The sequence below is a fragment of the Malaclemys terrapin genome, chromosome 15 (genome assembly GCF_027887155.1).
Source record: "Malaclemys terrapin pileata isolate rMalTer1 chromosome 15, rMalTer1.hap1, whole genome shotgun sequence".
Taxonomy (NCBI): Eukaryota; Metazoa; Chordata; order Testudines; family Emydidae; genus Malaclemys; species Malaclemys terrapin.
In genome coordinates this window covers 28,848,404-28,875,436 of record NC_071519.1, presented here as the reverse complement: position 1 = coordinate 28,875,436, position 27,033 = coordinate 28,848,404, and the positions used below count along the sequence as shown (strand labels likewise).

Sequence of the window (27,033 nt, the reverse complement as noted above, 5' to 3'; positions counted from 1 at the left end):
TGGGGAGCTGGTGCCCCCTAGGGGAGAGAGGGCTCTGTGCATCTGCCCAAAACTGCAGTTTGGGATTGGGGGGTGGGGAGTCAGCAAAGCACAAGGGCATGGCCTTGCCAGCTTGGGTGCAAGCAGGGACAGCCCTTGCCCACAGGAGCAGGCAGCGTCGACAGAAGCGTCTGTAAATGGGGCTTGCTGCATGCGTCCCTCTGTCAAAGGCCAGGAGGCAGCCAGTCTAGTGGTTAGAGCAGGGAGGCGGGGAGTCAACTCCTGGGTTCTGTGCCCAGCTCTCGCACTAACTCACTGTGCAGTCTTGGGCAAGTCACTTCCACTCCCTGTGCCTCAGTTTCCATCTATAAAACATCACTGAAGAGGACTGGCATCTGCTGGCGCTCAGGCTGCTGGCGAGGAGATCAGACCATGGGCTGCCTCTCTCTCTCTGTCCCTGTTAGCAAAGACCGGTCATGGGGGAGACACTTTTCCCCTCACGCCATCCTTGTACCAGAATGCCACCCTCCTGGAGAGCTCCAAAGGCTGGCTTCTTCCCCCCTTCCCAGGGTAGAGCGGGCAGCTGGAACAGAACATGCACATTCCCTCCAGGCACTTCCTGGCTCTTCTCCTGCCTTAGCGCAACTCCCCTGCCCGTGGCTGCTTCCCAGTGGAGAAAGGATCCAATCCAAGATGGCAAAAAGGCCTGTTTATAGAATGAGACCCCTTCTATGGACAGCACCATCCTACTTTGGGGGGCAGGGGGAAGGGCTTCTACATCTATAGAGGTGGCCCTATGAGCAGATGGGCATGGGGACTGTAGCTGGTTAGAGATACATTGGCCTTCTGGGCTGGGTCCATGTTTCTTTTCTGTACCCAAGCCCCCAGCACGTAGGACAGGGGGATAGCGTGGGCTGTGAGCCATAGGGCTGCTTTGTCCCTAGATCCCAGACAGGGCTGGGGCTGGAGCCCTCAGCTATCATCTTAGTGTAGAGAAGATCTTGCCTTGGCCCTGCACACGGGTGCCAGCCCGTGGGGAGAAAGGGGATGGATGTTGTCAGCGTGCACGCTGAGCGTAGGGCAGGGGTGTGTGCCTTGGTACTGCGCCTCCCCCAAGCCAAGCATGCGGGTCTTGGAGGTGACTCTTCCCCCCTCAAGGAGCTGGGGTCCACAGCAGCTCGCGGTGCTAGAAATACATTCCACGGGTGACTCCAGCCGCAAAACCAGGGGGGACTGAGAGTAGTCTTCTGCACTCTGTAACTGTCCTCCGGGGGCGAGTCCCAGGTATCTGCTATTGGAGAGAGGGAGGACAGCTTGGCTCACTGCTGTGTGTGTGAAAGGAGAATTGCCAAGCAGCACTAACTGGAGCTCCTGGGCTGACCCAGTGGAGGCAGGGACCTGGTGCTGCTCACGTGACTATAGAACCAGGGGAAAGGGAACAGTGCTATGAAGTGTAAAGGTGTCTCCTTCCACCCTATGGTACCACGTGACACACAAACAGGCCCTGCTATGTAGCTGCATGGAGCTGACACACTCCAACATGCCCTAACACACAGAGAAGAGACTACACATGCTAACACGTCCTGACATGCAGAAAAGAGCTGACATGCTAACACCCTAACATACCTAGAAGAGAAGACATATGAATAGGCCCTGACACACATACAAGGAAAGACACAAAAAAGCTGACACATGCTAATGCCCTGATGTGCGTACAGGAGCCAACGCAGGCTAACATGCACTGACATGCATGCAAGAGAAGATCCTAACACACCTAGTCCTGCATACAAGAGAAAACACAACACTCAGACGTGCATCTGTGAGCTGATAATACAGATACGCCCTGGTGAGCATACAGATGATGCACACAAACATGCCCTGACAGGCATACAACATGCTAACATGCTTTGATGGATGTACAAGAACCCAAACATATGATCATGCCCCGACACGTGTTCCAGAGCAGACACGCTAATAGGCTGACGAACAGTTAAGAGCCCATTTATTGAGGGTTCACAGGGAGGTCATATACACTGTGAGAGCGACATCTGGGTGGCATGAAAGCAGGCTGGTCCCTGCACCTAGCACAGATGAGGTTGGGTGGCTGAGCCGGCAAAACTACCGCCTGTCAACCAAGCCCCTGCTCCACGTCCCAGCCGCGGCCCTATGCAGGGTGCGCTCGGAGCAGGTCTAGCAGGTACTGGAGTCAGGCCACATGTGGTGTCTGCTTGTCAAATGGCAGCACACAGTGGGAGCAGGGTCCAGCCTGTTGTAACTGGGTCCGCCTGGAGCCCCCACATTGGCTTCAATGGGGTTTCTCTGTATCCCCGTGGGTATAAGTGGGAAGAAGATCCGGCGAGATCCTCAGCTGGCGTATAGCTCCATAGAGGAGCGATGTGATTTACAGCAGCTGAGGGTCTTGGCTGTGCATCAGAAGCCCCCGAAGAGCCCTGTTTATGCTCAGCGCAGGGAGGGCACTGCGGCAGGCTTCCCCAGCACAGCCCCGGCAACATGCCAGGCATTCAGTCCCCACGGCCCACCCAGCCCTTGGCTTCTCTGCTGAAATAGGGGGCGAGTGAGCCTCACAGACACCGGGGGGTCTGTGCCGCGGATGCTGCCCAGTCCCGCTGGGATGCAGCGCTCACACCTCAGGAATATGCGTCTCCATCGCACAGACAGCGAGTGCCTCAGGGAGCCAGGAGACCGGCTGGGCTGAGACCTCCCAAACTTCATGCACCAATGATAATAAGAATACTTAGCTCTTATGCAGTACTAACTAATGAATCCTCACAGAGTCCCACTCTGGGGTAGGGAAGCATCATTATCCCCACTGTACGCAGTTGTGGGAAGCGTCAATGGCGAAGAACCCAGGAGTCCTGGCTCCCAGGACCATGCTTAGGCCACTGGACCCGGATGCCTCTTGGGGATCCCTCCCCAGGGGACGTGACGGGGTTTGGGCTGTGCGTCGAGGGGACGGCACTCCTCGGTCGCTCCCCCGCCCCCGGCAGCTCGGGTCTCAGGCGAAGACGGCGGAGTTCTGCCAGTAGGTGTACACCAGGAAGCCAGTGAAGGTGCTGTCTGTCTTGATGCTGGAGTAGAAGCCGATGTAGTCGCCCACCCCGACTTGAACCCACACTTCGTCCTCAGGCTCCAGGCGCACCAGGGCGCCGCCCGACAGCGAGGTGGGCTTGGGCCAGTTGCCGTAGAACTGGAAGAAGGAGGCCACCGAATGGCCGTTCTTCATGATGTCAAACTGCAGGCTGGCACGGTACACGGTGGCGTGGACGGCGAAGTAATAGACGCCGGGGATCTCGCAGGTGAACTTGCCCGTGTCCGCGTCATAGTGGCCCTGTTCGTTGATCAGCACCACGTCAAAGCGGATGGGCTGGTCCGCCAGGGGCGGGCTGCGCGACTCCGAGCGCTTGGCGGTGAAGGCTGAGCGGGGAGCCACCGCGCACTCCCCCTGCACCCCCTTCTCCCCATTCAGACCGTTCATGCCGGGGCTGCCGCTGTCCCCGCGGGGACCTGGGACTCCTGAGGGGGAGGAGAGAGAACATCACAGGGGCAGGAGAGATGCCCTGTGCACCGGAGCCACTAATAACCAGCCAGCCCATTCATCTCTGGATCTAATTCATGATACACCCATCCCCATGGGATCTGTGCCCCTGGCTGCATGTCATGGATCCCAAACAGAGCAGATAGGACCTACTCCCCAGCTCACATCAACTCCATGCTATCTAATTTATTTCCCCTTGAAGGAAGAACATGGAGACCCAGGTGCTTAGCCCCTTTGGATCTATCTGGCTGGCTGGTTAACCCAACTGGCCCCGTGCGGGTCTGCCATTGGATCCTCCTTCACTGGGAGCTGGTGCATTCTCCAGCAGGGAGGTCTCCTTACCAGGTTGCCCGATCTCTCCCTTCTCTCCCTGTGTCCCGGCTGCTCCGTCCCGGCCGTCGCGTCCATCTCTGCCTGGAAGACCCTGGCTTCCGTGGATGCCGGGTGTGCCTGGGATTCCGGGCTGCCCAGAGCACAGGCTCGGGATCTTGTTGTCCTCGATCTGGATGGAACTGGCGATCAGCCCAAGGAAGAGGAAGAGGAGCTGCTTCATCTCAGCTGCCATGGAGGGGCTGGGAGGAGAGTGAACCGTTATGTCTCTAGCGGGCTGAGAGGTGGAGGCCCTGGCTTGACAGCTCTGATTAGGGTGTGTGGGCTGTACGTTCCCCTCATTCCACAGCAACGCTCCGACTGAGGTTGGGTACCAGAGACGCTGGACACCGGACTTGATGGACCAGCGGTCCAGCCCAGAAAGGTAGGAGGTATGGGATACTGCCTGGGTAGGCCACGAGCCTGGTCAGTCCAGTCCAATCTGCCCCTCACCAGGGTATCTGAGAACCATGGCACGACAGGAGGGAGGACAATGGGCTAGATCGGCCAGGTGCGTGTGTTGGGCTGGAAAGGGTGTGTGTGTGTGAGTTGTGTGTATAGTGTGCTGTGAGCTGTGTGGTGGGTATGTGCATGGTTGGTTGTGAGCTGGATTGAGGGGTGTGTATGTGGTGAGTTGTAGGCTGTGAGCTGTGTGGAGGGCGTCATGGGTTGTGAGCCATGGGTGATTCTGAGCTCTGTGTGTTATGGGTTGTGAGCTGTGGGGTGTGTTGGTGGTTGTGAGCTGCGTGTGGAGGGCATGTCGCGGGTTGTGAGCTGTGTGGAGGGCATCATGGGTTGTGAGTTGTGGGGTGTGTGGTTGTGAGCTGTATGTGTTATGGGTTGTGAGCTGTGGGGTGTGTGAGTGGTTGTAAGCTGTGTGTCATGGGTTGTGAGGTGTGGAGTGTGTGGGGGATTGTGAGCTGTGTGGGGTTGTGAGCTGTGGGCTGTGTGGGTGGTTGTGGGCTGTGTGTCGTGTTGTGAGCGTGGGGTGTGTGGGTGGTTGTGGGCTTTGTGTCATGGGTTGTGAGGTGTGGGGTGGTAGGGGGATTGGGAGCTGTGTGTGTCACGGGTTGTGAGCTGTGGGGAGTGTATGTGGGTGTGGGCTCTGTGTGCGTGGTTGTGGGGTTTGTGGGTGGTTGTGGGCTGTGTGTGTCACGGGTTGTAAACTGTGGGCTGTGTGTGGGTGGTTGTGGGCTGTGTGTGTCCTGGGTTGTGGTGTGTGTGGGTGGTTGTGGGCTGTGTCGTGGGTTGTGAGCGTGGGCTGTGTGTGGGTGGTTGTGGGCTGTGTGTCATGGGTTGTGGGCAGTGGGGGTGGTTGTGGGCTGTGGGTGGGTGGGTATGGGGTGTATGGGTGGTTGTGGGCTGTGTGTGTCCTGGGTTGTGAGCTGTGGGGTGTGTGGGTGGTTGTGGGCTGTGTGTGTCCTGGGTTGTAAGCGTGGGGTGTGTGGGTGGTTGTAGGCTGTGGGGTGGGTGGGTGGTTGTGGGTTGTGTGTCCTGGGTTGTGAGTGTGGGGTGTGTGGGTGGTCGTGGGCTGTGTGTCCTGGGTTGTGAGCGTGGGGTGTATGGGTGGTTGTGGGCTGTGGGGTGGTTGTGGGGGTGGTTGTGGGCTGTGTGTCCTGGGTTGTGAGCTGTGGGTGGGTGGGTGATTGCGAGCTGTGGGGTGGGTGGGTGGTTGTGGGCTGTGTGTCCTGGGTTGTGAGCATGGGGTGTGTGGGTGGTTGTGGGCTGTGTGTGTCCTGGGTTGTGAGCGTGGGGGGGGTGGGTGGGTGGTTGTGGGCTGTGTGTCCTGGGTTGTGAGCTGAGGGTGGGTGGGTGATTGCGAGCTGTGGGGTGTGTGGGTGATTGTGGGCTGTGTGTCCTGGGTTGTGAGCGTGGGGTGTGTGGGTGATTGTGGGCTGTGTGTGTCCTGGGTTGTGAGTGTGGGGTGTGTGGGTGGTTGTCGGCTGTGAGGTGGGTGGGTGGTTGTGGGCTGTGTGTCCTGGGTTGTGAGCGTGGGGTGTGTGGGTGGTTGTGGGCTGTGGGGTGGGTGGGTGGTTGTGGGCTGTGTCCTGGGTTGTGAGCTGAGGGTGGGTGGGTGATTGCGAGCTGTGGGGTGTGTGGGTGGTTGTGGGCTGTGTGTCCTGGGTTGTGAGCGTGGGGTGTGTGGGTGGTTGTGGGCTGTGTGTGTCCTGGGTTGTGAGTGTGGGGTGTGTGGGTGGTTGTCGGCTGTGGGGTGGGTGATTGTGGGTTGTGGTCAAGGATCCTGTCTCTATTTTCTTGCCCTCTAGGGCAGGGGATTCTCAACCTTTTTCTTTCTGAGCCCCTCCCGCCCCCCAACATGCTATAAAAACTCCCCAGCCCAGCTGTGCCGCCGCAACTGGTTTTCTGCATATAAAACCAGGGCCGGCGTTAGGGGGCAGCAAGCAGGGAATTTGCCTGGGGCCCCACACCACAGCGGGCCCCACAAAGCTAAGTTGTTCAGGCTTCAACTTCAGCCTCAGGTGTCAGAGCTCAGGGCGCCAGGGCTCCAGTGAGTCTAACACTGACCCTGCTTGTCAGCCCCTCTGGACTCCTGCTCTAGGGGTCCTTTTGCCCCGCACCCTCCACTCTGCGCTCGTTCCCCAAGGGGGCTCCTGCTGTGCTGACGGTGACTCCCATGCTCCTAACTCTCCCTTCACACGGGGCGCGAGGCCAGGACCCTTCCAGACATGCCAAACCCACGGAAAAAAACAACGCAGAAATTGGGCTTGATTTTGGCTTAATTGGCTTGTGAGTCGCTTGTTGGCTAGTTTTTGGCTTGTAGCTTGTTTGGCTTGTAGCTTGTTGCTTCTGTTTTTTTATGGGCTCTCGGCAAGCAGGGGCAAGGAGGGGAGAGAGTCAGGGGTGCACCACGGGCCCACCACAGTCCCAGACTCACGCCGGGGGGATCTAGCCACATGGAGTGTTGGGGTTCTTGGTTTGGCCTTGTTTTGAAACAGGATTAGCTTGATTTTTGGCTTATTGTGAAAGTCAGGGTGCTTATTTACCATGTGAAAGTTGGCACCTGTGGACCCTTCCCGGCTCCAGGGCGAGTTACCCAGGGGCTGCAGCACCACACTCAGAGGCAGGGTAGCACCTCTCCCCGCCCCCCTGAGGCTGTGGAGTGTGGGGACACCCTCCCGGCTTCTGCAGCATTACCGTCTTCCCAGCGGGGCCAGAACCCAGCCCTTCCCCCTGCCTGCAAGGCTAGTATTCCCCCCCGCTCTCCCAAGCAGGGCTGCTATCCAACTCTCTTCAGCATTGGCCTCCCCTGCATTGCCCCACACAGGCCTCGCCCCAGCCTGGCTCAGAGCGCCCAGATGAGCGGGGATCCATTGGGGAGCGGAAGGAGAGCAGGTCTCTCTCCTTCCGGACTCCTGCAGGCCACTTTCTCCAAATAAAAGGGAATGAAGAAAAACAGAGCCTGCTGCTGGAATGTGTCATGACTGGAGCTGGGACTCAGCCGAGCTCCCGGGCCTGGCTGAGTTGCTAAGGGAAATCCCATGGCCCGTCTGGCCCCATAGCTACACCGCCAACTTTGTTAGGAGCAGCTGGAGCTGGTTAGCTTTACTTACTGTGTATCCCGGCTCTCTTGCTGCGCCTGCTTTGCGTCCCCTTGTCCTGTGAGCTCTTCCTGGCCACTTCAGCTCTGAGGAAAGGCTGTCTCTCTGCCCCCCCTTCCCCTCCTTGTGTCTCTCCTCCCAAACTCCAAAGGAAATCAGTGACTTTCAGAGCCAAGAGCTACAAGAGGAGGGGGGAAATATCCCAGTGTCGGAAATGCTGTAACCAGTGGGAGGAGGGCGGGAGAGAGAACCACAGACCTGACTAGAAAAACTCCTTGACTTAACACATCACCCTACCGGAGCCGCCAAGGGAAAGAGGCAGAGAAAGAAAAGCAGCGAGGGGAATGGCAGAACAGGGAAGGACAGGAAAAGTGAGAGGAGGTGGCTTGCATCCTCTAGATCATGTAAGTAGCCATGAATGTGTCAGCTCCCCCATTCTGGAAGCACCAGGCCAGTCTTTGTGCTGTGGGGAGTGCTGCCAGGCCAGAGACGGGTTGGCTCATTTTTGTGGTGATTTCTCTGGACGGAGCGGAGCCCCAGTGACAGGGCTGGGGAAGGAGGGGGAATGCAAGGCAAGCCGAAAACTGGCCTCTTGGAGGGGAGCAGTGGGGTGTTTGGGCCAGGCGGGTGTTTTGTGGAAGGTCTTGGAGGAGGAGAGGCTGTGGGTGGGGCAGGTGGGAGCGAAGAGCAAAGGGCGTGAGGAATCCTGCAATTCAGTCCTGCTTAGGGGCGTCATGAGACACGAACTAAACCACACACCCACGGACGGCACACGCTCAGCACGCCGATTGTTACTGTCCACGTCACACATGCGAGCAGCAAAGCCCACATGGCATGCACGAACGCCACCCACGGACACACCTCTAATGCCACGGACCACACGCACAGACCCACTAACGCTGAGCACGGGTGCACGCACGTCAGCACAACACACAAACGTGGAGTGCACACACGCACGGGGGGTGGGAGGGGTCACACCCTTGCTGGCACAACACACAAACACTGTCCTCTACTAATGTGAAACACCGACCTGTTACTTGGCCTGGGCTCACATTTCTCTCTTTCAGCTCCCCAGGTCGCTGCAGGTTTCTCCTTGGAGCCGGACAGACAGCAGCATCACGAAGACCCCAGCAAGGTCCCTGATCGCTTCCACGGGCTGGGCTCCCCAGCTCCAGAGTATGCTGAGTTCTGGGAGCTGGGGCTGAGTTGTCAGCAGGACTCGGTGCAGCTGACCCGTGTGTGCCCACAATCCCAGGGAATAGGCCACGGCCAGCTTTGCAGACGGCTACAGAAACGCCATGGAGGAAACCACCAGTACGGGTGTGAGTGGAGGTCTCTCCCCCATCGCTGGAGCACGGGACACGGTGCCTGAGGTGGGCCTTTGAAACTCTTATTTAACTCATTTCAGCCTCTCGCCCCAGCTCTGCCTGGCATGGGGATGGGGGAGAGGTGCTCCAGCCAAGGAGAATTCCCTGGAGAAGGAGCCAGTCAGAGAGCTGATAGCCAGGCAAAGACCTGTGTGCCCAATGAGTTTGTGGAGCTTCCCATGGGAGAGGTGTCCCCATCACTGAAAAGCCCGTCTCACCACTGGCAGAAATTAACAACAGCGATAATCTATCCTGCTCTAGTGCTTTCAGCCATACACTGATCCTCACAACCCTCCTGGGAGGCAGGTCAGTCTCAGCATCCTTATTTTACAGATTGGGGAAACTGAGGCAGGGGACAGTCATGTGACTTGTGCAGACAGTCTGCAGCAGAGCTGGGAGTAGACCCCTGAAGTCCAGAGTCCTGCTCTAACTGCTCGGTCACACTGCCTCCTTTTGACAATTGTCCCAAAGGCTATGAACTGAATGGGCCACTCTCAGAGCTAGAGGCAGACCCTCCAGGTAAAGAAAACACACAATGGCTGAAACAGTCCATCTACCTGATTTCCTGACACCAGTAACAATTCCTCCACTGCCCCCCAAAGGCAATACAGTGAAGAATTCTCTCTCCCCCTCCTGCTGACATGTGCAGCAGGTTTTACTCTGGTGGGCTTGTTTTTTACAAAAAGCGGCTTAAATATTTTGAGAGTTGCGGATTGCAGAGGTTTGGGCCTTGTTTCCTCTGGAGGTTGCTTACTTGGGCTTTTTTTGCAATAGGTGACTTCAACACAAAGTTCGAGTTTAAATGTGGTGTCGGTGATTGAGCAGCGTCAGAATTTGAGAATCCTCCTGTCCCCACTCCTGTTCAATTAAGAAAACACACCCAAATTCATGAACTTTGTGGCCCACTCCTTGACACATCCTATGTGCCAATTTTTTGTCCCACACCAGGATATGCTCCAACGGTTCAACACGGGAATGTACCACACTGAGGCAACAGAGACCAAGGAGGATGGAAAGAGGGAGAATGACCTTTTTAAAGAATGGAAGTACACACACACGTATTATTTTAATAGTTTTCATGTGTAACTTGTATGCAACAAAACTAGAACTACAAAAATTGGAATTTGGATTACCCCCCACCCCCTCCCGTCCTCCCTCTGAAACGGCCTGGGCTTGTTTGGAAAGGCAGTGCTGTTTTTCTTTCCTCGGGAGACTTGGCAACAAGGTGTTATTGCAATGTGCAAAGGCAGCATGAGGTAGTGAGCTGCACAGGGGGCGCGGTCACGTCTCAGTGCCGGGGGTTCCTGGGAGCTGTGCACTAGCGAAGGGGACATGGTCACGTCTCAGTGCCAGGGGTTCCCGGGAGCTGTGCACTAGCGGGAGGGGGCGTGGGGAGGAGGACGTAGTCACGTTTCGGTGCCAGGGGTTCCTGGAAGCTGTGCTCTAGTGAAGAGGATACGGTCACGTCTCCGTGCCAGGGGTTTCTGGGAGCTGTGCACTAGCGAAGGGGACACGGTCACGTCTTGGCGCCAGGGGTTCCTGGGAGCTGTGATTAGCAGGGGGGACGTGGTCATGTCTCAGCGCCAGGGGTTGCTGGGGGGGATGGGATGCAGTCAAGTCTAGGTGCCAAGCGTTCCTGGGTGCTGTGCTGTAGTGTGTGTGTGTGGGGGGACGCAGTCACGTCTCAGTGCCAGGGGTTCCTGGGAGCTGTGCACTAGCGAAGGGGACACGGTCACGTTTCAGTGCCAGGGGTTCCTGGGAGCTGTGCATTAGCAGGGGGGACATGGTCACGTCTCGGCGCCAGGGGTTGCTGGGGGGGATGGGATGCGCTCAAGTCTAGGTGCCAAGCGTTCCTGGGTGCTGTGATGTAGTGTGTGTGTGTGTGTGGGGGGGGGGATACAGTCACATCTCAGTGCCAGGGGTTCCCGGGAGCTGTGCACTAGAGAAGGGGACACGGTCACGTTTTGGTGCCAGGGGTTCCTGGGAGCTGTGCACTAGAGAAGGGGACACGGTCACGTTTCAGTGCCAGGGGTTCCCGGGAGCTGTGCACTAGCGGAGGGAAGGGCGCAGTCACGTTTCAGTGCCAGGGGTTCCTGGGAGCTGTGCACTAGCGGAGGGGACACGGTCACGTCTCAGAGCCAGGGGTTCCCAGGAGCTGTGCACTAGCGGAGGGAAGCCCTGCTCTGAGCCTATGCTGAGATAGCCCCTCTGTGCCCTTCCCAGCAGAGGCCCCAGGCAAGGTGGGGGGCAGTGCCAGCGTTCTGGATCACCGGGGTGGTGTTCAGCCAGCTGCACTGGTCTGTGGATCCTCCCGGTGGATGGGAAAACAGGATGTTGTCTTTGGTCAGGAGAAGCTTGTTTGTGGCTTTAAGGCACAGCCAACCTGAGTGGAGTGGTCAGGAGTCAGGCCAGGATTCCTAACCCAGCCGGCAGCTCCAGCTACGGCCCTTCCCCTGCTCCAGAGCAGAATCCACCTTCCCCTTCCTCAGGAGTGGAACCCCTTCCACCCTCTCCCCCGTTCCTCCCGCCCTCTCCCGCTTGGGGAGGGGTTCAGTATTTACACCTGGGGTTCAGTATTTACACCTCCCCCCTTGCTCTGGGTGAGATGATCCCAGGCCAGTGCAGAGCCAGGAACCTCTCCCACCCCCACTCCCCGAAATGGAAGGGGTTCGGATAACAAAGGGGCCTAGATCTTCTCCTTGGCTTTTGATCCCCCCCGCAACTTGTTTTAGGGTCAGAGCCCTACAATTACAACACTATGAAATTTCAGATTTAAATAGCGGGAAAAATCATGACATTTATGATTTTTAAAATCCTATGACCGGGAAATTGCCTAAAATGGATCGTGAATTTGGTAGGGCCCTAGCTATGAGCCATGTCTGCTTCAGAGAGACGAGGGCTCCTGCTCTCACTCCCAGCTCCTTGCCCAGGGACCCCTTAGGTCTCAGTTCCCAGTGACCCCTTCCAGTGATCCCACCCAGCCCAAGCATATTCCAGTGCTTAGAGCTGGGGATTCAGACATGGGCTTCCTGGGTTCTGATCCTGGCCTTGCCCCTGACCTGCAGGCAAATAATTTCCCCTCTCTGTGCCTCAATTTCCCCAGCGCTGACATGGGGGTAATATTGACCTGCCCCCCCAGGCGGGTGTGAGGCCAAATTATTCTTTGAAAGGTTGCAGTTGCAAAATGCCGCAGCTGTTTATTAGACACCCAGAGTCGTGCCAAAGGCCTTGGAGCCCGCTCTGCTGCTCTGGCCAGCACCCCAGGTGCAGGCTTCCCCAGGCACTGCCAGCCAAGTCAAGTGGAGCACAGTGCACTGGGCCTTGCCTTACCCACAGGTCTGCGCGGTGAGATCATTAACTCTTTACTCTGGGCACAAGTGGCATTCGAGTAAGGTGGAAAGACAGCTGTCCGGTGCCAGGACTGGGCTAGGGAACTGAAGCATGCCAATGGGTGCTATGCCTTAAGCTGCTGTGGCATTGGGGAAGCAGCCGGATGAGATGTCAAGTTAGGGGCGTGGGCACCGGAAGGTCTGTGGAATGAAGCGTGATGCTGGGGTAGGTGCCATTTCTTAAGGTGTTTTTTGTCATTCATCTACCTAGATACTTCCATACTCCCTCCCCCCCATCACAACAGGGCCCCATGGAGCTATGCTTTTATCCTCACAATCCCCTGGTTGTATTGTTTCCATTTTTCAGATGGGGAAACTGAGTCAAAGAAGGATTTATTTTTTTCTTTTCCCCCAGTCATGCAGGGAGGCTATTGCAGAGCTGAGAACTGACCTCGGCTCTCCTGAGTCCCATGCCCAGTCCAAAAGCAGCCTTTCCCCCTTTGACAGCGCTGGGCCTTGCCGTGTGCCGAGCACGAGGCGGACGATGGGCAATGGCCGCTCAGCCAGGCCCAGGTGTGTGCTCTGCTGGGACTGGGGACATTAGGACAAAGAGGGCCGCCCCTGGGCTCCTTATGTCAGAGGTGCAGGTACCATTCTTGGGTCAGCTGGGAGGGAGCTGTCACCTTGCTGCAGGAAGTAGACTGGGGTGGGGGGAGTAGAGAGTCGCCTCCCCCTGTGCTCCGACGGGGTGTATCGGAGGATGTGGTGGGTGAGAAAAAGGCACAAGCCGGCTGACGCTTTAGCCCCACTGCAGGACTGGGGAGATGGGGCCAGGCGTTGCCGAAGTGCAGTGGCTATGCAGTGTGGGGACCCCAACAGCCAGTCAGTCGCCTTCCAGGCACTTAGGGCCACCCCTGGTGGCTCCCTTAGGGGACTGTTATGGGGGATACCAAGGGGAGTTATAGGGCAGCAGGCTCCCAGACTCAGGGTGGGTGGTTTCTTCTCCAGCACCTTTATTTGGGGCTCCTGGGCCTGTGTCCTGAGGTCCCCGAAGGGAAACACATAGGAAGGGGAGGGCATAGCTGAGAGAAGGATTCGAGTCCCCACTCGCCCCAAAGTCAGCAGGTTGCGGGGAGAGCCAGCCGCACCCCTCTGCTTGTCGGGCCCCACCGCCCCCTCACGGCTTGAAGCACTCCACAGGGTCGTTGGAGTCGGGGAGGACGTTGCAGTTGATGGGCCAGAGGATGCTGAGGAGGCTGAGGGCCTGCTGGCAGCGCTGCTCCGCCGTCAGGCACACGGAGCGGCAGGGCTGCAGGACGCCCCCGTCCGGCGTGCACTTGGGCACGAAGAGGCTGCAGATCAGCAGGCGCAGGTGCTGGTAGCAGGAGAGCTCCATCAGGGTCTGCGGGGAGAGAGGGAGGCAGTGAGCACCACAAGGCCTGGGGCACCGATGTTGGGGGCTGGCTTCCCCATTTGTGGGTGCATTTCCCCTGGATACCCTATGCCCCCTCCTTCCACCCAAAGCCAATTCTCCACCCAGTCTGCTCGCTTCCCACTGGGTTTCCTTCCCACCCAGCTGACAAATCCCAAGCTGGGCAGCGCAGTCTCCCCCACGGCCTCCTGTGCTGGGCTCACCTTGTAGTCTCGGAGCATGGTGGCCGCCCCCTGCTGGTCTGGGATGGTCAGCCAGATGTTGGGGAAGGAGGTGGTGTTGTAGCTGAGGCCCAAGCACATCTCCACTTGGATCTGCTGGCAGGAGGACTCTGCAGGGGGGAGGGCAGGTGATACAGGTGGCAGCTGTATCTGAGCTGGGGGGATGCACTGCCACTGGCCAGGCCTTGCAAAGAACGTTTGCAGAGCCCATGGGCTCCAAAATCTGGATCCCAGCCCGGCAGGTGCCTCAGAGTTGGTGTACTGTCACGTCGGTGTGTATGGACAGATGTTCACTGGGTGCAGGGCTGAGACCTACCAAACTCATTCCACTTGTGACCTGAACCGCCTGAGGGAAACTGGTGGATTGAGTCTCCCCACCCCATAAGCCAAGTGTTGGTCATTGCAGGAGCTGGGTTGAGCTAGGGGTTTCACTCACCAAAGGAGGGGGGTGAGACACTCGTGCAGTTGAATTCATCGCTCCCATCCGGGCAGTCGTGCCAGCCATCACACACCGACTCCCGCGCCTGACATTCCCCGTTGCTGCAGGAGAACTCCGAGGGGCTGCATGTTTCTTGGCGGATGAGCGAGAAAGATGTCGGAATGAGCAGGTACTTGGCTGAGTACAGCGATGGGGCCTACATGCGATGGGCTGCGGCGTAACTATAATCGCCGTGGTGACCCTGCACTTGCAGAGCCAACCGGGGACACACGAGCAGTCAGCGACTGTAATTACAATGGGAAGCAGTGCCCAACTCCAGTGTAACCATGGTCACTGGATCACAGACCCAACTGGACAGCGCTATCATATGGTGACTATAGCGAGTGTCCACATGCCAGGATAGCTACTGTGGTATCAATTCACCACTTCCCATACAGACAAGCCTGTACAACAGCACTGCTTCACCGGAGAAATGCACCGAAGAGGAGCCAAGGTCCCCTGGGAAGTACCTTGGAAAGAGGAAGCGGGGGAAAGGCAGACCTGGAGGGTGGTGGAGTGGACTCTCCTGATGGTCACTGCTAAGATTTCATAGAATCATAGAATCATAGAATATCAGAGTTGGAAGGGACCTCAAGAGGTCATCTAGTCCAACCCCCTGCTCAAAGCCGGACCAATTCCCAGCTAAATCATCCCAGCTAGGGCTTTGTCAAGCCGGGCCTTAAAAACCTCCAAGGAAGGAGACTCCACCACCTCCCTAGGTAACGCATTCCAGTGTTTCACCACCCTCCTAGTGAAATAGTTTTTCCTGATATCCAACCTGGACCTCCCCCACTGCAACTTGAGACCATTGCTCCTTGTTCTGTCATCTGCCACCACTGAGAACAGCCGAGCTCCATCCTCTTTGGAACCCCCCTTCAGGTAGTTGAAGGCTGCTATCAAATCCCCCCTCATTCTTCTCTTCTGGAGACTAAACAATCCCAGTTCTCTCAGCCTCTCCTCATAAGTCATGTGCTCCAGACCCCTAATCATTTTTGTTGCCCTCCGCTGGACTCTTTCCAATTTTTCCACATCCTTCTTGTAGTGTGGGGCCCAAAACTGGACACAGTATTCCAGATGAGGCCTCACCAATGTCGAATAAAGGGGAACGATCACGTTCCTCGATCTGCTGGCAATGCCCCTACTTATACAGCCCAAAATGCCGTTAGCCTTCTTGGCAACAAGAGCACACTGTTGACTCATATCCAGCTTCTCGTCCACTGTGACCCCTAGGTCCTTTTCAGCAGAACTGCTACCTAGCCATTCGGTCCCTAGTCTGTAGCAGTGCATGGGATTCTTCCGTCCTAAGTGCAGGACTCTGCACTTGTCCTTGTTGAACCTCATCAGGTTTTTTTCTGCCCAATCCTCTAATTTGTCTAGGTCCCTCTGTATCCGATCCCTACCCTCTAGTGTATCTACCACGCCTCCTAGTTTAGTGTCATCTGCAAACTTGCTGAGAGTGCAGTCCACACCATCCTCCAGATCATTAATAAAGATATTAAACAAAACCGGCCCCAGGACCGACCCTTGGGGCACTCCACCTGAAACCGGCTGCCAACTAGACATGGAGCCATTGATCACTACCCGTTGAGCCCGACGATCTAGCCAGCTTTCTATCCACCTTACAGTCCATTCATCCAGCCCATACTTCTTTAACTTGGTGGCAAGAATACTGTGGGAGACAGTATCAAAAGCTTTGCTAAAGTCAAGAAATAACACATCCACTGCTTTCCCCTCATCCACAGAGCCAGTTATCTCATCATAGAAGGCAATTAGGTTAGTCAGGCACGACTTCCCCTTCGTGAATCCATGCTGACTGTTCCTGATCACTTTCCTCTCCTCTAAATGTTTCATAATTGATTCCTTGAGGACCTGCTCCATGATTTTTCCAGGGACTGAGGTGAGGCTGACTGGCCTGTAGTTCCCAGGATCCTCCTTCTTCCCTTTTTTAAAGATGGGCACTACATTAGCCTTTTTCCAGTCATCTGGGACCTCCCCCGATCGCCATGAGTTTTCAAAAATAATGGCTAATGGCTCTGCAATCTCACCCGCCAACTCCTTTAGCACCCTCGGATGCAGCGCATCCGGCCCCATGGACTTGTGCACGTCCAGTTTTTCTAAATAGTCCCGAACCACTTCTTTCTCCACAGAGGGTTGGCCACCTTCTCCCCATGCTGTACTGCCCAGTGCAGCAATCTGGGAGCTGACCTTGTGCGTGAAGAGCCCTGGGCCCTGCTGCTTTCTGTTTACCCCAGTGATTCCCCGGGGGTGGGGTTAGGGAGGCGATCCCATTGTTCTCCCTTGGTAACTGCAATCAGCTACTTACTGGGCAGCAACAGGGAAATGACAGGGTGTCAGGCCATTCCCTTGGTAAACACCCCAAGGCTGTTCCCCCTCCTAGAGCAAAACTACCCTGTGATCAGCCTAGCTGAGAAGGTCTCTGGCCCCTTCCCCCGGACAATCCCACAGCTGGGGAGGCAGAGCAATGGGTGAGACCCTTGGATGCCCAGCTCCGTGCCAGCGATGAACCCGCTGCTGAGCAGCACCCTGGTAGAGAGTGCACATGGGTCTGCTCGGCACCGGGACATGCCGCTCAGAGACGGGTGACCCTGCCACCCAGTTGGAGAAAGAGCCAGGCAGCAGGGAGGGGGGGTTTCAGACCCAGGGACCTACTTTCCGTGGCGTTCCGGGCACGGTAGGTGGCAAAGAACCCGTCCTCCGCCACGCCCTCATCTGCCATGAACAGGACGGTCATGACGTGTCGTGAGGAGGTCAGGACGGGCGGCAGTTGGGAGCCACAGAACCTGCCGGGAGAGGAAATGTGATGGGAGTGAGGGGGCTGAGGAGTGGGGAAGAAAGACCGTGGCGGGGGGGGGGAGTGGAAGGGGGAGCGAGATGGAGAAAAAGGGGCGAGTGAGACAGAGAGGGAAAAGAAGAGAGGAGCAGAGATGGGGATGAGGATGGATGGTGTGTGGGAAGTTGTGGCCATGCCAAATGCCGCTGGAGACTTTTGCCCCCTCCCTGTGCAGCCCATCTTCTTGCTGTGTGCAGAATATTGGCTAGTACCGTGGGAGGGCATTGTTGCCTAGTGGATAGAGCACTGGATTGGCAGTTAGGAGCCCTGGGTGCCTTTTCCCAGCTGTGCCACCAGCCTGCCTTGGGCAAGTCACTTCCCTGCTGTGTGAAATGGAGAGGGTAAGACCGACCTGCTTCGTACAGCGCCTGGAGATGTATGGCTGACGAGAGGCAGTTAGTGCTGGGTCTGGGAGGGGCAGGACCTGGGTCTCTCCAGTGCTGAGGAGGAGGGCATTCAGTCGGGTAGGAGAGAGGTGCCCCCCGCCCCCCAGGAGGTGGCTCTGCAAGGCAGCCCTGCTCAGGCAATTCTGCCCCCCCCCCCCATTCCCTCAATATCCTGCGGCAGACTGCTGAACTGCGGGCGCCTGTACCTGCCCAGGAGGCTGGGGGCGTCCGTGCCTGCACTGTCGTGCACCTCCACAAAGTCGAAGGTGCAGTCCTCCTGCGACTCCAGGCTGAAGTTGTGGAATTGCAGATCGATCACATGGCCCACGGGCACGGTGATCTGCCAGAGACAGAGCTGGAAGAGACCGATGCCAATGAGCCTGCGCCAGACATCCCTGCCCCTGTCTAGATGGGGAACTGCCAGCCGGGCACAGACCGGGTGGGATGGCGTGGGAATTATTTCATGATATTTTGTATGAAGCGTGTGTGCGTGCCTCAGTTTCCCCTATGTGGTGTATGGTTAAGTAGGTGGTGGGAAAAGGTTGTTTCCTCTTTGCAGAGACCCCGAGATCTGGGAATGTCTGACGCCTCGCTGCCTGGAGTCCCAGAAGACAACAGCCACTCCAACTGGATGGACATTGGGCACCTAGCAACTAACGACCATGGATGCCAGCAGGGTGTGACCAGCAGGGGAACAAGGACAAAGGATGGAGGCGGGGCCGGGTGGGGTTGCTAAATGGAGGGCTGCTGGAAGTGGCGGAGACACTCCTGGACTGGGATTAAAGAGGGGTCGGAGGGCTCTGGGCCGGATGCAGATGCTCTATGCTGTAACTTTCTGTTCCCTGTGTTAACCAAGACTGTCTACGCTGTGTTCCAGACATCTAATAAACCCTGTTGCTGTTACAGTTCTGGCTGAGTCACTGCAGTATAAGAAAGGCGGGAGCGGGGAATGCATGGATCCCTTTGGGTGCACACGTCTCCCGCAGGTGGACTCGCTGCAGGAAGCTCACGGCGGGAAGCAGGGGTGCTGAAGGCTCTGAGGTTCAGTCCCTGGAGGCGGGAAAGCCAAGTGGCTCCCCTAGTGAAAGAGTGTGACCCTAAGGGGGCTGGCACACTGAAGCGCTCCTCCCAGGGACTGTTCCAGAGCCACACGAGAACACCGGACCTGATCCGTGACACCCTGCTCACCTCTGGATGGGGGAGCTGCCAGGGTGATCCAGACTGGGGCATTTCTGGCTCTCCCTGGTGTTCCGGACACAATGGGGGGCCCCATTCCTCTGGGGCTTGGACAGCACAGGGCCAATCTGACCCACTCCACCTCCCCCACCCTCCCTAGCCCTGGTTCTCCTTTGGCGCCAACAGCTGCATGGTGGAGGTTGACCCTTGTCCTCTTGTGCCAGCTGGGCCACATGACACCCCTCCCCGTAGCCTCCACTGCTTAGCACTCTTGCTGCCCCAAGCTCCTCCCTCACCTGCTGATGTGGGTACGGCTGCGGGTGGCTGGGGGTGGAGAACTGCCCCTCCAAGCTGGTCAATGACCCACCGCATTCTGGAACGAGAGAGACACCATGGGGCTGGATCTCTGCTCTTACCCGGCTGTGACTGGTGCATGCTGGTTGTTCTGCCTCCAGCCCTGTGACCCCTGGGCTCTCCCCATCCCCCCCCCACCCCGCCCGGCCTGCCCCCCGCTGTCTGACTCAGTCCTGGCTCCCTGCACCCTGCAGCACCCGGGCAAGAACATTTGAGCCTGTCCCAGCTGAGGGATTTGCTCGGGCCCCACGTAGTCTGTTAGAAATCCCCCCACCCCACTCAGCCCCCAACGCATGGACTTTTCCTCCCATGGCTCTGCCCATGCCCCTCAGTCCTGACCCACAACATCCCCTGTTTTTCCAGTCCTGGACCCCACCCACTTCTGCCAATGCCCCTCAACCATTACAGGCACCATCCCCCTGCTGTCCCAGGCCTGGGCTCCCACACTTCACTAGTGCCCTGTAAGCCTGTCCTGCCTGCCAGCTCTGCCAATGTCCCTGAGTCCTGACCCCCAACACCCCATTGCAACTCCAGTACAGGGCCCCATCCAGCTCTGCTGCTGCCCCTCACTCTGCCCTGCTAGCCCAGGCCTGGCCCCCCATGGCCCAGCCCCTGCGCTGCCGAGCCGTGTCGGAGGCCACCCGGCTGCCCGTACCTTTGTGTCTCGAGCTGCAGTTGGCTTCGTCGGTCTTGTCTGTGCAGTCGTGGAAGCCGTCACAGACAAGGCCCAGGCGGAGGCAGAGCCCCTGGTCGCAGAAAAACTCGTCCCAGGCACAGCTCTCTAGGACAGACAGATGGACGAGGAAGAGGCGTGGCTGCTGAAAGCAGGAGCCCGTGGCTGGGCGAGGGCCTATGAACCTGGCAATGCCCCTTTGTCAGCAGCTCCCTGCCCAGGGCCAGGGCCCCATCTCCTGTGGGTTCACAGTTCTGAAGGCCAGAAGGGACTGCTCTGATCAGCTGTATAACAGAGCCCCCCTGCCCCCTCAAGGCCGAGGCCCTATTCAAAGTGGGACCCCTCTCCGCCCCAGCCCCTGTGCCCATCTGCATCCCATTTTGTGCAAACCGAGTAAGAGACTCGGTGACCCGCACTTGAAGCTGCCCACAGGTGCCCAGGGCTTGGGGGTGGTCCTGCATCAGAGGGCCCCTGCTGCCCTGGGAGGGTGAAGCCCCGGGGGGTAGGGTGGTTGTGTGGAGCTGCACTCACTGTCGCTGGGCAGGATGGCGCGGTAGTGGGCGGTGAACCCCAGGGCACCCACACTGTTGTCCGAGACGAAGGTGACGCGCAGCCGGTTGGAGTTGGTGTTGATTGTCGGGGGCGCCACGTCCCCACAAAACCTGCAGAGAGCAGCAAGTGTGTGCAACCGGTGCCCCCTGCCCCAGAGACCCTGGCAAGTGGGGCGGGGAGCAGAAGCAGGCACCTTCCCATTAACCCCTTGGGCCCACGTGGCTGGGACGGCCTGGATCCCGTGGTGTGGGGGAGGCTGGATCTGCCAGGGTGCCCTCGGGGCAGCAGCAGAGCACAGGACAGCCCCGCTGGGCTCCCTCCACTCCGTTCCTGCTGCGCTGCTCTAGGGGGAGAGACCCGCAGGCCCAGGGCAGGGGGCGCTTTCGGATTCATGGGCATGTCAGTGCTGGCTGGAGGCAGGAAGGGTGGATAAGCTTCTCTCTCCCAGCTCGGTCAGTGCCCCTCAATCCTGACCCAGAACCCCCTGCCATACCAGCCCTGGGATGCCCTGTGCCCCCCAGCTCTGCCAGTGCCCCTCAATCCTGACCCAGAACCCCCTGCCATACCACCCATGGGACACCCTGTGCCCCCCAGCTCTGCCAGTGCCCCTCAATCCTGACCCAGAACCCCCTGCCATACCAGCCCTGGGATGCCCTGTGCCCCCCAGCTCTGCCAGTGCCCCTCAATCCTGACCCAGAACCCCCTGCCATACCACCCATGGGACACCCTGTGCCCCCCAGCTCTGCCAGTGCCCCTCAATCCTGACTCACAGCCCCCTGCCATGCCAGCCCTGGGACATCCTGTGCTGCCCCCCAGCTCTGCCAGTACCCCTCAGTCCTGATCCATAGACCCATGCCATACCAGCCCTGGGTCACCCTGTACCCCCACAGCTCTGCCAGTGCCCCTCAATCCTGACCCACAGCCTCCTGTGCTGGGCTCCTGTGATGGCATGTACAAAGTCTGCACTGGATATGAAGGGGTTAAGCTCTGGGCCTAGGTGGAGGCACCTGCAAAGCCTGCCCAGCTGGAGGGAAGGTATAAAAGGGAGACAGAGGGGATGGGGCAGATCCCTAGGCTGGAAAAATGCTACCCATATAGCCCTGACCAAGGCTGCAAAGCAGAGACTGGAGAGACCCAGCGAGCAGGTCAGAAACTTTGTGGTTCTTTAACTTCCTCTGGGGACAGGGAATGTGGGTAGGAAGTGACCTGGGGGGTGGCTACTTAGCACCCCAAGGTGCAGAGCCTGGCTGCCCACCATTGGGCCCTGTATGGGAGCCTGGGGAAAAGGGTGGGCCTGGGGTCCCCCACCCACTCCAAAAGATGGCACCCACAGGAGCCCTCTCCTTGGGGGAGAATCCAACTGGGGGAGCCCCTGACTGGCCAAGGGCCCAGAGCCCAAGTCCCCGAAACCAAGGGGAAAGCCCTGAAGTCTCTGGGTGCTGGAAGACTTCTCTGTGACTGGTGTCTCTTTCTTTGGGGACCCCCTGGAAGGAGTGGCTTGGCTTGTATGACCCAGCGGGGGGGGGGTGAACCACAGAAAAGGGACCCCCCCCCCCAAGACAAAATTGTAACTGACCAAGGGATGTTGGGGAGGGAGACAACCTGCTGCAGCCCTACTTGAGTGCCAGGCAGCCCTGGTGGTGAGTGTGTCTCTTTTCTCCCACTCGCCCCCCGCTCTACCAACACACCTCCCCCTGGACCTTCTGCAGGCCTAGCTAGACCTGGGCCTGGCCTGAGCAGAGGTGGCTGCTTGCTTTGGCAAGCTGCCCACCCTGGCAGATGGGAATCCAGGGCCCTCTGCAATTGGCAAACCCGTGGCCCAAAGTCTGAGGATCTGGTGGCTGATCTGAGCCTGGATGGGTGGGGATAGTGGGGGTCTGTGATTCACCCAGCCTGGCAGTGGGGTCCCTACCTGGATGTCCCTCCCCAAGGGGAGCCGCTGGCCGCCCCCAGCTCCTCGTACAGCTCCACCCGGTCGAAGAGGCACCACCTCGTGCCTTCCAGGCTGAGCGACTCAATCTTCAGCTGGATGGCCAGCCCGTCCTCCACCTGGATGCGCCAGATGCACAGGGTGTTGGGTGGGTAGGGGGCAGGGTACCTGGGGGAGCTGAGGGAGCCCTCGGGGCCCTGCAGGGTTCCCCCACAGGCTGCACAGGGAGACAAGACACATTGGAGAGGGAAGGTTCAGTAGGTTGAGTTAAGAAGGGGTTCTCTTCCCATATCACCCAGGAGGGAGGAAAGCTGTGGGGTGGAGTGGAGGGGGCCCTCTCTGTGCCCCCAGCCCAGGGGTGGGGGGAAGCTGTGGGAGGTGGGTGGGGCTCCTCTCTGTGCCCCTAGCCCTGGGGCTCAATGCTTACCCTGGTCAGGGATGGGGATCCCCTCTGCTCCTAGCTGCCCTCCCCACTGCTCTGCCTTACTGGGATTAACATGGGGCTAGTCAGGAAGGTGAGGAGGGGGGCTGTGAATGTGGCTCCCTGTGCTCCCCCCCGTACAATGGGGTCTCTGTTTGGGGTCTGATGCCCTCCTACACTCAGTAGGGTTGGGGGTAGATCTCTGGGTCCCCTGGCCTGGGGAGAGGCTCTGTGCTTGGCCCCAGGTACTCACAGGGTTCTGGTGTAGTGGCTGGGGGTGGCTCTCTTGGTGGCTCGGTGGCCATGGGCTCGGCTGTGCCAGCAGGTGCTGTGGTGGTGGGGTCGTTGTGGTGGGCGGATGCAGTCGCAGAGGAAGGGCCGGCCGGGCGTGAGGACTGCAGCTCTGCTTCCACAGGGAGAGCCAGGAGTGGGAGTCAGGTAGTGGAATGGGGGTGTCTGGGCAGGGAGCTGGGAGACTCATGCGGGGATCAGATGCTTGGGGGGAGTCCCAGGCTGCAGCTGTCCCCTCTGTTTGGCACCCCAGATCTTGCCAACCCACCCATCCGCATGGGGGGGCTCGGAGCTAGGTGTTTGGGGGCTGGGGGGGGGCGTCTATTCCCACCACCCCAACCTCAGTGGATTTCAGGCTGTCAGTGATTCCAGCTGGAGGGCGGACCGGGTGGGGCCAGGGTCTTGATGGGGTAGCAGGAGCTAACCCTTACTCCAGCCCCCCGTGTGTGCTCCCAGCCCCGAACCCTGGCGCTTTGCTGGTGTGTAAGGCTGGAGCTGGGTCGTGCTGCGCCCCCCCCCCCCCACGCCCCAGCTGCCCCTGCCCAGGTACTCACGGGAGATGATGATCCCCAGCAGCAAGGCGAGGAGCAGCAAGAGCAAGGCGCTCATCAGCGCTACGCACAGCCAGGAGAAGGTGCAGTCGGGCCTGTGTTTCCTGCCCGCCCTGCTCCAGAGCGGCTGGCCTGCGGGGGGAGCTGGGTGCACAGCGAGGGGTCACTGGTGAGCATGGCTGCGGGGAGCCCCCCTCCTTCCCAGAGCCCTGCGGGAGGGGTCTGTGGGGCACCCAGCCCTGCCAGTGCTCAGGGCAGGGGGACAGGACTGGAAGAACTGGGGAAGGGACCCTGTGGGGTACGCATGGCTCTGGGTCTGAGCACAGGAACCCTGCAGCTAAGGGAGCAATGCTTCCCTCCCTCCAGTGTCTTGGGATACCCAATATCCAGTGGGCGCTGTGCTGGGTGGGACCTGTGGGTCACTGCTCACCCTCTGGTGCCTGTGGGTTTACAAAGTGCAGCTGGAGGGCACAGGACCAGCTCCTTGGGGTACAGAGAGTACAGGGTGCCCCAGCTTGAAGGCACTGGTGTGACGGTGGCGGCACCCTGCCGGTCAGTACGGTACGCATGACCCCCTTGGAGGACCCCAAGGTCTGCTGGGCCCATCTCCCCTGGGCAGAGGGGGCTCCCCTGCCTCTCCTCCCTGCTCCCCCTCAGGGGCTGCCCACTGGTGCTAGGGCCTCCAGGGTGCTGGTACCGAGGCCATTCCAGGGGGATCCAGCGCTGGTCCCGTTCTCCCCCTCTGTCTGGTGTGGGGTGGGGGGTGCGCAGCCAGCCCCCTCGCTCTCGGGCTCGAAGATGGGATTGCAAAACTCCGTCTGCAAGACACAGAGCAGGTGGCCAAGGGGCTGGTGTGCCCATGGTGGGGCACATGGGACAGAAGTGCAGTATGGGGCTGCAGGGAGGTGAACAGTGCTTTGTGGTGGCTGTGGGGGGGAACATGGGGCATGCTGGGAGTCTGTGCCCTGCTGGGGTGTGCGTGAGGGGGCCAGCCCTGGGTGCTGGGAACAGGCGCACATGGCAGGAGGGGTCAGTGCTGGGGAGCTGAAACAGGAGGCATGGTGGGAGGGGGATGTGATGGGGTGTCCTCCCCCCCCCACACACACAAGGTAAAGCATGTTAAATTAGTTCAATTAACCTCATGGGCTGCCCTAGGAGGAGAGCCAGGGCTCAGTAAAGCTGAGTGGAAGATGACTTTCAGGTGGGGTGGTCTAAAGGGATGAAGCTGAGAGCAGAAGGGGCTGCTGGGGAAGCAGTTGCTCCCTGGGGGAGGGAGTTTGGGTAGTAAATCAGGGGTGGGGAGTGCATAGGAAGGAGTCCAGGGCAATAGTGCTGGGGCCTCAGAGCAAGCAGACAGTGGCTGCTGGGCATGGCGCTCCAGGGCTGGAACCTGGGGTAGTGGGCAGGCCTGGCTCCCTTCCCTGCTGCTGGGAAAGTGGGACAGGGCCTGGCTGTGGTGCAGAAGGACTGTCTGGAATGGCATTGGGACAGTGGATCCAGGAGGGGCGGACAGTACAGTGACCTGGCTGAGTCCCAGAGGAAGCAGCAGGAGCCCTGGAGAGCGAGGTGGGATGCAGCGTGAGCAGCTGTTGGATGGGGGGAGCGTCAGACCTGAAAGGAGAGACCCCAAGCAGGTGCCTCAATGGTGAGTGGATCCCATGATGGGGGTCAGTGCCAGGGCTTGGGGGAGGGGACTGAGGGTGCCTAGTATTGAGGGTGAGCTGGGGGAACACATGGCACTGAGGGGTCCAGGTTTGGGAGATGACTGCCAGGCCCCAGGGGCAGGATGTGGCACCAGCAGTGGGAGCTCTGGGCCAAGCGGGTTCACTGCTAAGACCCCATGTAGCTCCCTCCCCAGTGGCACCTGCCGCCGCCTGTACCTTACTCTGCTCCAGCCTGTTGGGGCACAGCGTGATTTCAGTGAAGTCCTTCATCGCTGGGGGTGATTCCTGGCAGGATCTGGCTAGAATTGCTCCCCCGATGCATTCCCTGCCCTCTGGATCTGGTGGGCCCTGGCCCCCTTCCATGGCCCCTCTGCCATGGGCATGGCCGCTCCTAATCACTGCGACAGCGCAAAGCTGCTTCCAAGGGCCGTGACTGGGGTTCGATCCTTCACCAGGAACATCCCCAGCCCTGGGAGTCTAACCAAGGAAGCTCAGCTCTGGGTGAGCTCAGCCCGCCTGCTGCGGGGACTGTAAATGTCCAGGCTGGCCGCTTTGGCTGGTACCAAGCTTTGGAAGCCAAGGAATGGCTGTCCTGGGCTCCAGGGGGAGGGGGCTGGGAAAGCAGCTTGGGAGTGAGAATTTTAAAAGCATTAAAAAAACCAGCCCAAGCACCAACCCCTCCTCCCCCTTAATCCAACTCAGCTGAGGATGCTGAGGTCAAGTCCCCTGGCATGGCAAACAGGCGTCTTAAAGGGACAGCACCGTTGAGCTGCCTTGGTTGGACTGGTGCTCCCCAGGAGCTGAGGACCCTAGTGGCTCATGCAGCCAGATCTGGGGTGTACAGAGGGGTCCCCCATGAAGTGGGTGAGATGACCTGCCTTGCTTCCCCTGCACTGTGTAGTGGTGCTGAGGGTTGGTAAGCGGCTGTCGTGTTCCACCCCAGAAGTGGCTACATTGTGGTATTAGTGGTGGTGGTGGAAAGCACCCCTGTATTCACCCCTTACATGCCATTGCACTAAATAGGTCATGTGAGGGATCATTTGAAAACTAATAACTTAATGCAAAGTTATGAAATCCCCCTGTACAATGGGACATGTTCAAAAGGCCACAGCCCTGCCTAGGCAAAGGTGTTAAAGTGGTCTGTCCTGAAGAAGGGAATGTGTTTACTTGTGTGAAAATTGAGGGCAGCAGGGTCCTCAAAACAGCAGGGGGAGGAGATGGCAGGAAACAGACGAATTTCCCCTTCTTTTTGGCTGAACTGTAAGGAGCATGAGGCCTTTGCCCACCAGACTCCATGTTGCCTTCCTCACAGCTTGCAGGAACTTTGCTTTGAGGGGTAACCTTTAGCAGGACCCACTCCTAAGGTTCCCTGGCCTATAAAAGGGCAGAGAACCCCAAGCGATCTCTTTTGCCTAAGAAGACCAAGGCACCTGCACCTTTGTTTCTGGGAGGGAGCCTGACCCAGGAAAGGGACAGTCCCCATCTTGCTGGAAGGCTGGGGGTGAGACCATCTCAAACAAAGTTTTGAACCAAAACTTGCTAGACGGTTAGACTTGCAGATGTATGTTCACTCGTTTTTGCTTGTAGCTAATTTCACCTCTTACACTCGAATTCACTTAATCCTACCTCTTTGTTTTGTGGTTAATCAAAAACAATCCAGTGCTGTTTGTAAACCAAACTGTTTGTTTAATGCCACTTAAAGCAACAAACTGAATGTTGACTCTTTACAGGGGCAATAAACATGAAGATCCGAACTGTCCAGGAGAGGGCTGGGCAGGGCAGAACACACGTCTTTGGGGGAAGCTGGGACTGGGAGTGTGGTGGGGTCATCCTGAGAGTAGTAACCAAGGCCGCTGAAAGCCAGTGTTGCTGGACCAGGTTGCAGCTATGAAC

The 27,033-nt window shown here is 58.5% G+C and overlaps 2 protein-coding genes and 1 long non-coding RNA gene across 5 annotated transcripts; 1 reads left to right on the top strand and 2 right to left on the bottom strand.

Annotated features, from left to right (window-relative positions):
• Positions 1-1,964: 1,964 nt before the first annotated feature.
• Positions 1,965-7,631, bottom strand: C1QTNF5 (C1q and TNF related 5). Its single transcript, XM_054005729.1, has 3 exons — positions 7,477-7,631; positions 3,878-4,107; positions 1,965-3,513 (listed from the first exon to the last, which is right to left on the bottom strand). Exons 2-3 carry the CDS (start codon positions 4,098-4,100, stop codon positions 2,996-2,998), a joined length of 741 nt encoding a protein of 246 aa, XP_053861704.1. The 5' UTR covers positions 4,101-4,107; positions 7,477-7,631; the 3' UTR covers positions 1,965-2,995.
• Positions 7,632-7,767: 136 nt separating this feature from the next.
• Positions 7,768-18,433, top strand: LOC128823455 (uncharacterized). Its single transcript, XR_008441740.1, has 4 exons — positions 7,768-7,868; positions 8,532-8,837; positions 9,606-9,877; positions 18,088-18,433. It is a non-coding gene; the product is annotated as an uncharacterized LOC128823455 (long non-coding RNA).
• On the bottom strand, positions 12,394-25,654 carry MFRP (membrane frizzled-related protein). 3 transcript variants are annotated; one of them, XM_054005727.1, is made up of 13 exons: positions 25,357-25,654; positions 24,174-24,294; positions 23,480-23,620; positions 22,888-23,037; positions 22,196-22,430; positions 20,263-20,393; positions 19,714-19,839; positions 19,001-19,077; positions 17,735-17,883; positions 16,962-17,092; positions 14,250-14,384; positions 13,796-13,923; positions 12,394-13,562 (listed from the first exon to the last, which is right to left on the bottom strand). In XM_054005727.1, the coding sequence occupies exons 1-13, from the start codon at positions 25,501-25,503 to the stop codon at positions 13,338-13,340; spliced, it is 1,896 nt and encodes a 631-aa protein (XP_053861702.1). In that variant the 5' UTR covers positions 25,504-25,654; the 3' UTR covers positions 12,394-13,337. The 3 variants fall into 3 exon arrangements, with proteins under 3 accessions (XP_053861702.1, XP_053861701.1, XP_053861703.1); XM_054005726.1 differs by having other exon boundaries at positions 13,471-13,923; XM_054005728.1 differs by lacking the exon at positions 22,888-23,037 and having other exon boundaries at positions 13,471-13,923.
• Positions 25,655-27,033: the final 1,379 nt, after the last annotated feature.